General features: G+C 44.6%; 1 protein-coding gene across 4 annotated transcripts in view; it reads right to left on the bottom strand.

Moving 5' to 3' along the window:
- PARD6A (par-6 family cell polarity regulator alpha) overlaps positions 1-14,880 on the bottom strand; it is a 29,922-nt gene that overhangs the window by 12,167 nt on the left and 2,875 nt on the right. The window contains exon 1 of one of the 4 annotated variants that reach the window (XM_089476896.1): positions 4,164-4,296. The exons of 1 other annotated variant lie outside the window; for it this stretch is intronic. In XM_089476896.1, the coding sequence (XP_089333022.1) occupies positions 4,164-4,226 (63 nt within the window). In that variant the 5' untranslated portion in view covers positions 4,227-4,296. Of the gene's footprint in view, positions 1-59; positions 313-4,163; positions 4,297-14,880 lie in introns of those variants that run through there. 2 more of the 4 variants (XM_089476895.1, XM_089476897.1) reach the window with 2 other exon arrangements.

Raw genomic sequence — 14,880 nt, 5'->3', positions numbered from 1 at the left:
ACACAGATTTCTCTGTCTCTTTCTTTCACGTACAGTCCGCTTCATCTACAAATACATACCTTAATCATACACACACTTTATTCTCTTGGGAAGAAACAATCACATATTTGTTTTTTAAAACTGAATATCATTTACTCCTTGTAGCACTTATCAGTTCTATCACAGTGAAGTGTTTTTAATTTAGAAAACTGCCATAGGGAGTTCTTAGGCGGGATACAAAGGTTCTAAAATTCTACAGTTGGAAATATGTATAGCCAAGCCCTTGTATAAGATAGTTGCCTGTCTATAGGACTATTTATCCATAGGTGGGTGATTTCTGTCCCTCAAAAGGCAAAGTTGCAAATAAAAAGCAACACCTGGTCTAATGCTGGAATAACTAGGGGCCCGCCCATATGCCACACAAAAGGTTCCAGGTTAAATCCCTAATATTTACAGTTGAGCGCTGGAAAGCACTTCTGCTTGAAATCCTGGACAGTTGGACTGAGTACAGTAAATAGTGCTGAGCTAGATGGACGTATGGCTTGATTCAGTATAAGGTGCCTTCATATATTCCACCTGAGACTCAAATGTATTATTTTTCATTAGTGCAGAGGCACAAGGGAACACAAATGTAATGGCATCAAGGAGTTTGCTACACATATTTCAGATGCAGCAGGGGAATAGCTAAGCAAAATGTGTCCCTGGCCAGACTTGAAACAAAAACTTTCAAAAGACTACAAACCACTCAGCAGTTATCTCTTCTCTGACATAATTCTCCAGTGCCCTCTCAGATCTATCCTGTATGAGATCAATCCAGTCTAGGAGTGTTCTGGGTCCTATTCTCTGGAGCAGCAGAAAACAAGCTTGCTTCATCCTCAATACAACACCCCTTTAAATATTTAAACAGGACTATCATTTCACCTCTTAGCCTTCTCTTCTCCAGGCTAAACATACACAGCTCCCCAAGTCTCACTTCATAAGGCACAGTTTCCAGACCCATCACCATTTTGGTGGCCTTCCTTTGGGCACGCTCCAATTTGTCAACATCCTTTTGAATTGTGGTGCCCAGAACTGGACACAGCCTTATTCCAGGTGAGGCCTGACCAAAGCAGAACAGAGTGGCACTATTACTTCCTTTGACCTAGACACTATTCTCCTATTGATGTAGCCTAGTATTGCATTGGCTTTCTTAGCTGCAACATCACACTGTTGGCTCATGTTCAGCCTGTGGTCCACCAAGTCTCCAAGATCCCTTTTCCATGTACTGCCGTCAAACCAGGTGTCATTCATTCTACATCTCTGCATTTCATTTTTACTGCCAAACTCTAGTGTCCTACACCAAAGTGGACAAATGTTAAAATGGGTAAGGAGATGCTGTTTTTATCCCCTTAATAGGACTATCCACCACCTTGAGTTCTGATTGGGGTTACTGTACTTTGATTTTAGCTTCTGTGGTACCTTAGATGGGTTTGCCTCCTTAAAAGGAGGGATATAAATTAGGATAATAAATAAAGGAAAACAAATAAAAAGAAGATTCAAACCATCTTTCAGCTGGAGTATGTAGGAAATTGCCTTATAGATTATTTGTCCACAGAGCTCATATGGCTATGTGGTCTGGGGATGATGTAAGTTGTAGTCCAACACACTTGGGAAATATGTCAGTTTGTATGAGGATGTCCCACCGAATCTGCCTTCTTTTCCTGGAGATCCCAACAGGGACTGAGCCTGGAATTATTTGCATGGCTTTCCATGGGAAGAGGGTTTCTGCACACCTTGACTTAACTCATGGGATACTCACAAATGCTGTATCGCTTCAGGGGCAAGGAGAAAGGGGTTCCTAAATCCTATTTCATTGGGGGAAAACTGTGCTCCTCAAGAGAGGCCACTTTAACCTCAGTGGGGAGCTGTGGTACTTTGTGGTGGAATTTGCATTTTGAGATGGAAAAGGAAGCCACCAGCCTCAGTTTCCCACTGTTTTTTTGGCAGGTGCCTAGTAAAGCATCTTGACTTGGAGCGATTCCCAAGAAGGTCAAGGAGCAAAGTGCCAAGCTAGGCTTACTGTTAAACATTAAGAAAACAGAAATAATGACCATGAAAGATCTACAAGAGTGCACCCTAGATAATAAGAGCACTGAAATAGTCAAGGAATTCCCATACCTTGGATCAAATATTGATCGAAATGGGGACTGCAGTCAAGAAATAAGATAACTAGGATTGGAAAGGGCAGCTATGAAAGTAGTGGACAAGATCCTAAAGTGCAAAGATGTAACTCTGAACATTAAAGGGAGGCCAGTCCAAGCCACTGTATTCCCCATCACCGTGAATGGATGGGAGAGCTGGGAAGTGGGAAAAGGCGATAGAAAAGCAACAAACAAAACCCAAGCTCATTGGAGAAGTGGTGCTGGAGAAGAGTGCTGAGGATCCCATGGACAGACAAAAAGACAAACAAATGCGTCCTTGAATAAATCAAGCCTGAACTCTCCCTGGAAGCCAAGATGCCCAAACTGAGGCTGTCATACTTCGGCCACATCATGAGAAGGCATAAATCTCTTGAAAAGGTAATGATGCTAGGAAAGGTAGAGGACAGGAGAAAGAGAAGAAGACCACATGCCATGGTTGGTCTCGATCAAAAAGGCCAGGGGCTGGAGCCTGCAAAAGCTGGACAGAGTGATGGGGATGTCTCATCCTCAGGGTCACCATGAATCATGATGAACTTGGGGGCAGTTAACAACAACAACAACAACAACAACATTAGCATCAAGGTTGGCTGGTTGCTTGGCATCAAGGCCATGAGTTGAGGGTCATCATGGCTTGAGGTGGACTGGAAGGCAGTTAACAACAACAACCAACATCTTAACATCAAGGTTGGTGGCTGCTTGGTGCCAAAGCCATGAATTGAGGGTCATCATGAATCAAAGTGGTCTGGAGGGCAGTTAAAAACAACAGCAACAACCTTAGCACCGAGGCTGACTGGCTGCTTGGCATCAAGAGCATGAGTTGAGGGTCACCATGAGTTAAGGGGGCCTGGAGGGGGGTTAAAAATAATTGGTTTTTGTGGGGTTTGGGGGCTATGTGGCCATATTCTAGAAGAGTTTGTTTCTGGCCATTTGCAAGCATCTGTGGCTGGCTTCTTCAGAGAAGATGCAATGCAATGGCATTTTCTGAAGATGCCAGCCCCAGATGCTGGCGAACCGTCAAAAACAAACCCTTCTAAAACATGGCCACAGAGCCCCCCAAACCCAGAAAAAATTATAGATGCTGGCCATGAAAGCCTCTGACTTCACAACAACCACCACCACGTTAACATTAAGGTTCCCTGGCTGCTTGGCACCAAGGCCATGGGTTGGGGGTGGCCATGGGTCCTGGGGGCCTGGAGGGCAGTAGCAATGAGCCGCAGGGTTTGCTGGCTGCTTGGCCCCAGGGTGGCAGAGGGGGTTCCCAGCTGATCTCTGTCTGGCAGGGAGACTGGGCCCCAAGGGACCCAGGGATGCCCTTCTGGGGGATCATGAGGGAGGGAGCCCCTGGCTGGATGCCCTTGGGGCTGATCCCACAGAGGGGCATCGCAGGGGCTCCCTCCCAGCCAGCCAGCCAGCCAGCCAAGCGAAGGCATCCTCCTCCTCCTCAGCCGGGAAGCCCCTGGGAAGCCCGGCTCCGCTGGTGCAGCATTGCATAACCAGCCCGCGGGGAAGGTGCCCGTCCTTCCCGGGAGGCTCCCAGGAGGAAAGGCAGACCCCTCCGGGCAGAACAAGGGGGCAGCCCTCCTCGCCAGGCCAGGCCCGAGGGAGGGAGAGGGAAGGCTAGGAGGATGGATGGATGGATGGATGGGAGGAACTAGGAAGGATAGAGGGGCACAAGGAAGGATGGAGGGAGAGAGGGAAGATGGATGGAAGAAAAGAAGGATGGAAGGATAGAAGGGAAGAAGGGGGAAGAGAGGGAGGAAAGAAAGAGGAAGGAAGGAAAAAAGAGGGAAGGAGGGAAGAATGGAGGGAGGAAAGAAAGAAGGAGGGAAAGATAAAGGAGGGAGGGAAGAAGGAAAGAAGGATGGAAGGGAGCGGGGAAGGAGGAAGGCTGGCTGGGAAGGAGGCTGGGAGGCTGTTGGGCCCGGTGCACCTGCTGCTGCCGCTGCTGCCAGGGATGCTGCTGGGTCTGGGTCTGGATGGCGCCCCTCCTTCCCCGGGACTCACCTTGCTCTTGACCTCGATGACGGGCTCGGAGGCGCGGGCGGGAGTGCGGTGGTGCTTGGCCATGCTGAGCCCCGGAGGGAGCCCCGGCAGAGGCAGCCCAGACCAGCGGCAGCAGCAGCAGCCAGGAGCCAGGCAGCACCACCAGCAGCAGCAGCAGCAGCAGCGCTCCTCCGGCCGCCGGGCGGGCAGCGCTCCCCGCCGGTGACGTCACCGGGCCCGCAAGGTCCAAGGGAGGGCGGGCTCCGAGCGGGATGCCGGCGTCGCCTAGGCAACCGCCGCCCGGGACCTTCCAAGCAGGAGGACCCAGCCCTGGACAGGTGAGGAGGAGGAGGAGGAGCATTGGGCGAAAGGGACGGAAGGGAAGGCGTGACAGAGGGGAACTCTGGGATGCTGCAGCAAAAAGGGCCAAGGCCATCCTAGACTCCATCAGGAGAAGTATCCTGTCTGTCAGTCGTCCCCAAACTCTGCTCTTTAAGGGATTTGGGGCTTCAGCTCCCAGGAGACTCAGCTCCATAGTTGGCCCATAGTCTGGGATTCTGGGAGCTGAAGCCCAACATCTCTTAAAGCACACACTTTGGGGACCCTTGGCATCAAGGAAAGTAATAGTGCCACTCTATTCTGCTTTGGTCAGGCCTCATCTGGAATAATCCAGTCTCCAGTTCTGGGCACCACAATTCAAAAAGGATGTGGAGACACTGGAGCCATGTGTCCAAAGGAGGGGGACTAAAATGGTGAAGGGTCTGGAATCCATGAAGTCAGGGACCTGAGGATGTTTAGCCTGGAGAAGAGAAGGTTAAGAGGTGATATGAGAGCCCTGTTTAAATACTTGAAGGGATGTCATACTGAGGAGGGAGCAAGATTGTTTTCTGCTGCTCCAGAGAACAGAACCTGGAGCAATGGATGCAAGGTCCAGGAAAAGAGATTCCAGCTCAACATTAGGAAGAACTTCCTGACAGCAAGGGCTGTTTGACAGTGGGACAAACTCCTTCCTCAGAGTGCAGTGGAGTCTCCTTCCTTGGGAAGGAGAGAAATGGGTTGTTCCTTCTTTGAAAAGACCACCCTTTTTGATGACTTAAGGGACCCAGCGTGGTGTAAGGGTTTGAGTATTGGGAATACAGTGTTTGATTCCCCACTTGAGCATAAAGGGGCAACCGTGGGCAAGTCACACTCTCTCAGCTGTAGAGGAATGCAGTGGCACATCTCTTCTGAAGAAACTTGCCAAGAAAATCCTATGATAGGTCACCTTAGGGTTGCCGTAAGTAAAAAATGACTTGGAGGCACACAACAACAACAACAGACATAGTGCCTTCTGAATGAGCAGAGAGCATGCAAGTAAAACATGACTGAGGATTGAGTAGTGCATGCGTACCATGCACATAACATCTTTGTAGGGCTGAAGTTGCAATTATAACTGATTTAAGTTCATTTTTTAAAATCAGATCAGCCAGTTCACACTCAGTGCCTTAGCTCACACTCGGTGTCTTGAGTCTACTTAATTGTGGTAGGCTAAGCAAGTCTGGCTGTGCACTAGCGCACCTATTGCATCTTAACTAAAGAAATGTGTCGATGCAATTATGGCAGGAGTGGCGACTTTTTGGTCTACCACTCCTATCATCCCTCACAATTGGCTTAGGCTTGTTGAGGCCAATGGGAATTGGAGTTTGACACTTGGAGGACCACAGCTTCCCCATTAGAGGATTTGTTGTTGTGTGCCTTTGTTTCCAACTTATGGCAACCTTAAGGCACACTTATCACAAGGTTTTCCGAAAGGGTTTGCCATTGTCTTCCTCTGAGGCTGAGAGAGTGTGACTTATTCAAGGACATCCTGTGGCTTTCCATTGGGCAAGTAGGGACTCAAGCACTGGTTTCCCAGGATATTAGCCCAGCGCTCAGGTCACTAGACCAGACTGACTCTATCTTTAAAGGGTAGAAAGGCTTTAACAACTGCAAAAGACCCAAGATTCAAATATTTTAAAATTCTTAAATACATAGTGCTTCAAGAAATTTTTTTCTTTGTCCAGTCAATGAAATCCACAAAATATGTATATTTCTAATTTAAAGATACAAAGTGCTGCATACTGATCTCCCTAAAGTTGTATGCAAAATTAGAAATCTGAATAGACATGTCTGCATAAAAGACCAATATGTATGCCTGTAACTGATCCGTTTGGGGGGTTTCTCTGTGACTGTGAGGTATTTGGAAATGATTATTGGTGATTCTGAGAGCTAAGAACCTAAGGAAATAAGGTTTTTTAAAAAATATAGGGCCCAAACAGACAGGCCAAATAAAGCTGCTTTGGGTCTCTTTGGAGGTATGCTGTTTAAATGATGAATGCATCCTAAGAGGCCGGAAGCGGCACCAAAGCCATGTTCCAGTCTTAAGGAGTGGAGCGCAGCTTTGACGCAACTTCTGGCCTCTTAAGATGTGTGTGTCATTTAAACAGCATACCTCCAAAGAGACCCAGAGCAGCTTTATTTTGGCCTGTCTGTTCAGGCCCCCAATGAAGCAACAATGATATTCTATGCTGGACTAGGACCCATACTTTGTATTTCATAGCTAAGAAGACAGTGAGGCATGATGTTGCAGAACTATAACAGCTTTCTAAATTATAAATCATTACTCCAGAGAAAGGGGTCATGAGACCAGGAATGCACTGGGGAGTTCATGAAAAGAGAAGAGCATGGATTTTTAAAAGGAGCGAGCAATCAGGTTTAATCAATAGTAGAGACTTTGTACATTATCTACTGTGGCATATGGCAGATATTTTCTTTGGGGGCAATCTCAAGAGTTTACAGCAACAGGGGTCTTTTCTCTTGTTGACTAGTCCCCAATATTTGACAACAGGAGGTGAGATATAAAGGAGAGGAGAGTGGCTAGCTGGAGGTAGAAATTCCACTTCAGAGTAGCACAACATATTATCAACCTGAAGTTCTTTTTCAGGGCAGAGAATGTGTCATGTTTTGCCCAGCACCCTTATAAAGTTTCTCTCTTCTCCATCCTCCCTGTATTCTGAGCCCTTTCATCTGGTTTAACAACAGTACAAGGGAACTGAGAGTCTTGGTAAACAACAAGTTGAACATGATTGAATCAACAGTGTGATGCGGCAGCTAAAAAGACCAATGCAATTCTAGGCTGCATAAATAGAGGTATAGGGTCTACATTGAGGGAAGTAATAGTGCCACTCTATTCTGCTTTGGTCAGGCCTCACCTGGAATACTGTGTCCAGTTCTGGTAACCACAATTTAAAAAGGATGTTGCAAACCTGGAGCATATCCAGAGGAGGGAGACCAAAATGGTGAAGGGTCTGGAAACCATAGCGATTTGGGTATGTTTAGCTTGTCTAGTGCCTCTTACTTTTTCGAATCCAGCTTGCACCTCTGGAATTTCTCACTCCATATATGATAGGAGTCATTGCTGCAGAATTTTGAGCATCACTTTGCTTGCTTGAGAAATTAGTGCAATGGTTCTGTGATTACTGCAGTCTTTTGTGTCTCCTTTTTTGTGGATGGGAATGTATACCGATCTCTTCCGATCAGTGGGCCACTGCTTTGTCTTCCATATTTGTTGGCAGATTTTAGTTGAAACTATACTTGAATTTGTCTCTGTGGATTGTAGTACAGTGGGCCCTTGGTAGCTGCTGTGGTTTGGTTCCAGGAACTGCCATGGACAGCAAAATCTGTGGATGCTCAAGTCCTATTAAATACAGTGGAGCAGTGAAATGGTGTCCCTTATATAAAATGGCAAAATCAAGATTTGCTTATTGGAATTTATATAGTTTAAATATTTTCAAGATGTAGATGCTTGAATCCGTGGATAAAAAAAAATCTGCGGATATGGAAGGCCAACTGTAGTTCTATTGGTATGTCATCTGTTCCTGGGGATTTATTCCTCCAGTTGCTTCGAGTGCAGCCCTCCTTTTGCTTTCCAAAATTTGGGGTTCATTTTTGTAAGCTTCTTCTTCCCGTGTGTTATCTGACCTTTCATATTTTTATGTAGTTCTTCTATGTATTGTCTCCATCGATTTGGGGGGGGGGGGGATATTCCCCTAACCCATTCCAAATATAAAATCAGTATATGCCTCATTCTTCACAGTTCTTAAAAATAGGAACGAAACAGAGTTGCCAGTGGCAAGCCTTCAAAAGCCCGTCAACATACCCCTTCTTAGCCGCACAAGTTTAATGTCATGAATTTTAACTTGAAATAAAAATTGGGCAAAAAAAGTCCTTGATGCTCTTCCTTTATTTATTTTTGGATCAAAGCCTTTAGATCTTTCTGCTGTCACGTTGATATTTGCCAAGTTTTCCTATCACCACAGGGGTTTGAAATGGGCTTTTTAGACATGAAAGGGATTTTTCTCACTTTTTTTTGTTTTTGTTTGATTTTACACTTTAAAAGAAGGCTCCAGGCTTGGCTAGACTTGGAATAAAATTTGCAAGAGATGGCAACAGCAGTCCTGCCAGTATTTTTTCCTGCTCTCTGTTTACATATCAGTTTGGTAACAATGTGCAATGTGCTTTTCCATAGCTTATTTCCTTGATTCTGAAACATAAGAAATGTAAGACAATCTCTTCTAGGTCAAAGCATTGTCTGTTCTGAAACTATTACCAATTAATTTCTTTGGGGGACTCTTTGAGTTTTAGCATTATGTTGGTTTTGGTTATCATGAAAAAGCAGCAAATATTTAGTTGTTGAGTTCAATTGTATGATATTTTTATTCTTGGAGGAAAGCACTTGCAGGGTTTTTGACTGCAGTCCAACATCCCTTCATCATCGTTTAAATATCCACATGTGGAGATATGTTACCTTTGCTTGCATGTACATTTGCTATGCAGCCTCCATGCAGAAAAGCAGCTTTGTGCAACACATGCTAGTGACTGGGTGCCATTGTATAATTTGCAATGTGCAATACACAACGTGCACAATGTAGGATGTGGAACTGCAGCGCACAATAGCAACTTGGAAAGGCAAGATGCAGAGGAGAATGCTGTCTGCAGAACTCCACTTCTGCCGCTATCAACAGAATACATAACATTGTGGAATGGTGACTTTTTGGTGCTGCATATGTAATGTGACTTATGCATGCTTATGTCCCTAGCTGGATGCCAGCCAATGTGTCTGGTGGCAAAATAACTTGTGTAGTGTGCAGTGGGAAGGTGACATTTGCTGTTCCGCTTCAGACAGTTCATACCTTCGGCTGGCCCTTGAAAGATGGAAGACTGTTCTTGGAATCTCATGTACTCTGCCTTCATTTATACCATGGACTTAAATTTAATACATAAGTATAAATAAATTGGCACTTTCTGCTCACAGCAAATGAATTGTGTGAGTTCTTTGTCACGACCAAAGAGCCACCATGGACAAAGGAACAATGATGAATGCAGTTTGCATGGTTGAATGCATTGACTCCTAGTCTATGCTAGCAAGAAGACTATAGATGCTGTAACACTTTAGAGAGGTTGGTCATGGGTTGTTTTTTTTTGGGGGGGGGGGTGTAATGTGAATCTCTGCACATGTATTTCTGTATTAATTGTGCTGTGACAACCTTACACAACTGAATCAGTCCTCCAGATGTACCAGTCATATGTGCATATGCATGGGCATTTGTGCAAAATGCACTTATATGCACAATGCATGTACACAACTGCACTGCATCTGCAATTCCACTCAGCTTCAATGTGGCCAAAATGTCCAATGATTTCTGCAGGTGAACCTATATGTGTGTGAAGTCACTATGAGAATTTCATCCATTGTTTCAAAATTATGGCATGAACTCTCATCAGGAGGTAACCTCTGAAGAATGTAAATTCAAATTGAGAAATAATTGTTATATTTTTCACAGAAATACTGTATTTCTCACCCAAGTTGGCAACTGTAAACATAATGATGGGCAACACTGAGGCCTCTGTTTTCTATCTTCAGGTTTTCAATCTTGGACAGCCTTTAAAACAGAGCAGGAGTGAGCAACATTTGGCTCTCTGTTGATGAACCACTATTTTCTCCTATTCAACCAATAGCTTTGCTGGAGTTGGAATTCAACAACATGCTCCCCTGCCTTGAAATAAAGGATGCCTGGGGGGAAAAGTAATTTTGCAGAAATTGGAGATGTGAGACTTCGTGATAGAATACAGATCCACCACATTGGCCCCTTGCTTTCTAATGGTGTGGCACTGCAGTTTGAAAGAGGCATATGTAAGACTGCTCCATTCTATTTTCATGGTGGAGAAATATGGAGAGAACTTTGTCCCACAAAGCTTCATCTTCCTAACCTTCTGCCCCAGCTAGTAATAGAGATACAGCAGACTGTCTCCTTTCAAAGAAATGAATGAGATCTAGCTGCTGACACCCCATTAAAGCCACTCAGATTATTTTGGCACAAACCGCACAAGCACCTCTTTCTGTCTCTGGCAGTAAACACAAAATCTAAGAAATATCCAGCAACTCTGCTCTTTGAGAACATCCCAGATTAGCTGCCTACTACGTTGGTAGTCACATTCTTTCTGTCTAATGTTAGGACCAGCCCTGGCTAGCTACTCTCTTTTGAGAGGAGCTGATAAATAATGGGGTTCCTTTATCTTGCCCTTGGTACTCAACTGCTTTGTGTTTAGTGTGCAGCCTTGCTGTACTGCACTTTCGCTCAGTGACCTTGCCTGGTTTGCTCTTTGCTTGCAAAGGAGGCACAGTGGTTTTGTGAGGTGGTGATGAGGGGAATATCAGGGAGTGAATATGCCATTCAATATTAATGGGAACGTTTCGGTTTGTTCCCCTGCAGGATTTATTGCAAGCTGTGATTGTGCTGATGCAGTGACCAGGTGCAAGAAATGAGCTATGGCCATAATTTTGGTTTCTGATTATCTTGCCTTTGCATTCTCATCTCCTTCTGGCTGGCTGGCATGGCTCACACCACACAGGCAAAGATGGGCATCAGTGGTACCAAAGAAGCATCAAGTATAGATTTAGAGGTGGAGTCATTAGAGAACAGGAGGTCTTCACTAGTGATGGCTGATGATGCAGGAGAAAAGTTATATTTGGGATATAAGAATGGAGAGAGAAAACAGGTGCATGGTGCAGTACCATGGCAGAGTATGAAGTATGTGTTGAAGGCAGCTAGCAGATATACCAAATGGTAAAAAGGAAGTGCTTTCCCTATACTTCTAAAAACCATACTCTTTTTTAAAACAAGATACACCAGACCTAAGCCCCAGCATTGAACAGAGTTCCCAGGTCCAAAATGCTGAACCTAAGACTTATTTCCAATGTGGATGTAGTCAAATTTGGTTTGGTTTTCATTTTAACCAATATAATTTACACTTTTAAAAATAAATAAGGAAACATTGGTTTTTGCACATCTCTGAATGTAGAGTGCAGTTGTCCTACATTTTTGGATACATTTTTGGATCCAAAAATGTGCTTGAAAGTATAGATTATTTCTCATATGGACTTACTATTTTAAAAAAAGCAGACTGAGGCAGGAATGAAATAGAGCAAGCAAATGTTTGGGGAAAGATGTGAACACTGTAGGAAAGCTACACAGATTTTTACCAAATCTCAACCATGAACACTTCTTGTATGATTTGGTAAAGGCAAAGAGGGTGAATCTGCTGTGTTCATGATATCCAGCTCTAATATATAAGTAGTTAAGCTTTCCTTGTAATTCATTCTATGTGCAAACTCTGCCTTTACAAAATCCATAGCCTTTCAATGTTTAAAGAAGTTACATCTATTGATATACAGCGTAGCCCAGGTTTTCAGTCTCTCATACGGTGCCGCTAGAGCAAGCTGACTGCCCTGGGTTATGGCTGATAGAAACATTCCTGGCTTATGAGCTATGAAATTGGTGGCTCCCCAGAGGGAATCCATCTGTCTCAGGATTCAGAGATGATGGGTCATGCTGATTTCCCAAGTCGGGCCTTTGGCTATGCCTGCACAGGGGTGAATAAATAGTTTTAACCTTGGTTGCACAGTGATGTACAATAGCCTTATGTGTGTTCTGTGATTTGCCATGGGTGAGCTGTACATTACATTGTGATGGACCAATGATCCAGAGAATGTCATGATCTGTAGTGGACCAGATGTGTATTTTCAATATCTTCCTGGGTTCAAAGCAGTTTGAATTATGGTGCATTAAATGCCTGGTTTCAGAGAATTGCCCTCCTTTACAGCTTTTCGGCTGCATTGAGCAGGTGGCTGCAGGATAGATGCAGTGGGAGAAGCTTGCCCTAAGCTTAATGTAAAAGCCTTCCTCTGCATGTTGCTTGAAGTCTGATAACTGCTTACACACCAGGCTGGGTTCAAGCCTTGTGATTTCATCTTGGCTACTTGCAGAGCACCTTATCACCTCTGCCCAGAATGTGAATGTCAGAAAGTCCCGGGGCTATGTTTCCTGCACAGGGTGGTGCTGAGCTTCAGTGTATCTGCTGCCCTGTTAGCTGCTCTGCCTGCCTGAAGTCAGCACCAGGCAGCTGTCTGGTGGGGCTGAAACGGATTTAGTCATATTGCCTTGTATGCCACATAAGCATATCTGTAGGCAAGGTCAGATTAAACTTTCTGGATAGAGTCTCCTTCCTTAGAGGTCTTTAAGCAGAGGCTGGATGGCCATCTGTCAGGGATGCTTTGATTGAGATTTCCTGCATGGCAGGGGGTTGGACTGGATGGCCCTTGTGGTCTCTTCCGACTCTGTGATTCTATAATTCTGTTAGCAATTACAGAAGCAGAGCCCTCTTTATGACAGGCTTCATACTGTGGCAGATCAGGCTAGGTGGTGCTGCAGAGCCCATTGCTATCCCTAGGGTTGGTGTCACACGGTGCGGTAACTTATGGTGTCACTGCCCCATGGACCTCCTCCCATTTCACACCATACAGAAGCCTTAGCAGTTCTTTTTTGCACTAATGTCACTCGTAAACTGTAATTCCCATATAGCACTGAGTGCAATGCTAATAGTTGTGACGAACAACTAGCAACATTAAAATTAGACCTTCAAATTACAATATCATATGCACAACCTAAATGTGTTTACATATGCACAGTGAAGATTTGGTTAAAATGTGATGTTTTTTAAAGAAAATTTTAAAAGAATAAAACATGTTTAAAAATTAAAATTTTCAATTTTTTAACTTAAAATTTTGAAATTGGAGTTTAAAAAAATCTTGGGGCCTTTCCCTTCTCCTCCTACTGAGCTTCACCCCACTCCCACAATCTTTTAAAGCATTTTAAAGATGACCTGGGATGATCTTAGAGAAGGCGTTTTTCTGGATAGGAACTTCCAAAATTCAACAGGCAGCGTGGGATTCTGGCAGCTGTCATACAAAAAAGTAACTTTTCCTAGTTCTGATCTTAGATCAGTCCAGCTCCCCCTCTTCCCAAGTTAGTAGTCCCAAATGGTACTAACCCTGTTTTCGCGTGAGCATTTTATAAAACTTCTAGCCTCTTCTCTACTGATGCCTTGATTGTCGGAGCCAAGTGGACAGGAAGGAGGGGAAATCGAAATGCGTACGGTGCCACAGATTGCTGCATCCTGGAGAGCACTCAGGGTGATGCGCTGGAGGCAATTCAGCCAGATTGTCTGGCAGCTCCTGAAACATGACTCCACTGTCTTGTTTCTGTTTCAGCTCTTCTGCTAATACTGTACACTTTTGCCTTGCTTTACACAATGCATGCTCTGTCAGGCCCAATTATACACACCAGTTCACAGTACCCGCACACTGTAGTGTAATCCACTAATATCATTTTGGCACCTGGACAAATGGGAGGCAGCTGCAGCATTTGCATCCCTTTTGGCAGCTCAGCACGGCTACTGCTCTGTTAATGGACTCAGCCCCAGTGATTGATTACATTTCTGTATGTTACTTTATCTAGAATGGTCCAAAGAGTCCTAAGAGTGTAAACTCCTATGATCAATACAAGCTCAATACAGTAAAACTAAATACTAATGTAATGTATTTATTCATAACACTCCTGTAATTTTTCTGAATTCGTCTTTTCCCATTATGGTTAATGCTGAACAATGAAAATATGATTCAAAGATATAGCTGTGTTAGTCTGTAGTATCAGTACATAGAGAGATCTTGTAGCACCTTTGAGACTCACTGAAAGAAAGAAATTGGCAGCAGGAGCTTTCATAGAATTTAGTCTACTTCCCCAGATGCATAGGAAATATGAATTACAGTGGGTCCCCACATTTGCTGGGGCTAGGGAGACAGGATCCCCTTGAAAGTGGAAAAACCACAAATAAAAAAGCCTTTTGTGTGAAATCATTTTGCGTAATTATGCAATCTTCCCCAGGGATATTCACCGGATAAACTCCCAATCTCCTTTGTGGAGTGATAAACTCCATAGGAGTCCTGTGATTCTCCCACAGAGCATCACCCCATTCCCACCGTCTTTTAAACCCATCAGTGGTCCCCAAACTGTGTTCTTTTAAAAGGGATTTTGGACCTCAGCTCCCAGAATCCCAGACTATGGGCCAACATGGCTGAGGCTTCTGGGAGCTGAAGTCCAAACCCTTTTCAAGGGCACAGTTTGGGGACCATTGGCATAGAATCAGCGGTCCCCAAACTGTGTCCTTTGAGGGATTTTGGACTTCAGTTCCCAGAATCCCAGACTGTTGTTCAATATGGCTGAAGGCTTCTGGGAGGTGAAGTCCAAAACCTCTTCAAGGGCACAGTTTGGGGATCACTGGTATAGAATCAGTGCCCCCCCAACTGTGCTCTTGAAGGGAC

Source organism: Sceloporus occidentalis, unplaced genomic scaffold, assembly GCF_023333645.1.
Source record: "Sceloporus occidentalis isolate IW3139 unplaced genomic scaffold, rSceOcc1.0.p SCAF_10, whole genome shotgun sequence".
Taxonomy (NCBI): domain Eukaryota; kingdom Metazoa; phylum Chordata; class Lepidosauria; order Squamata; family Phrynosomatidae; genus Sceloporus; species Sceloporus occidentalis.
The sequence above is the reverse complement of the archived record's forward strand: the minus strand, read 5'-3'. Positions and strand labels throughout refer to the sequence as shown.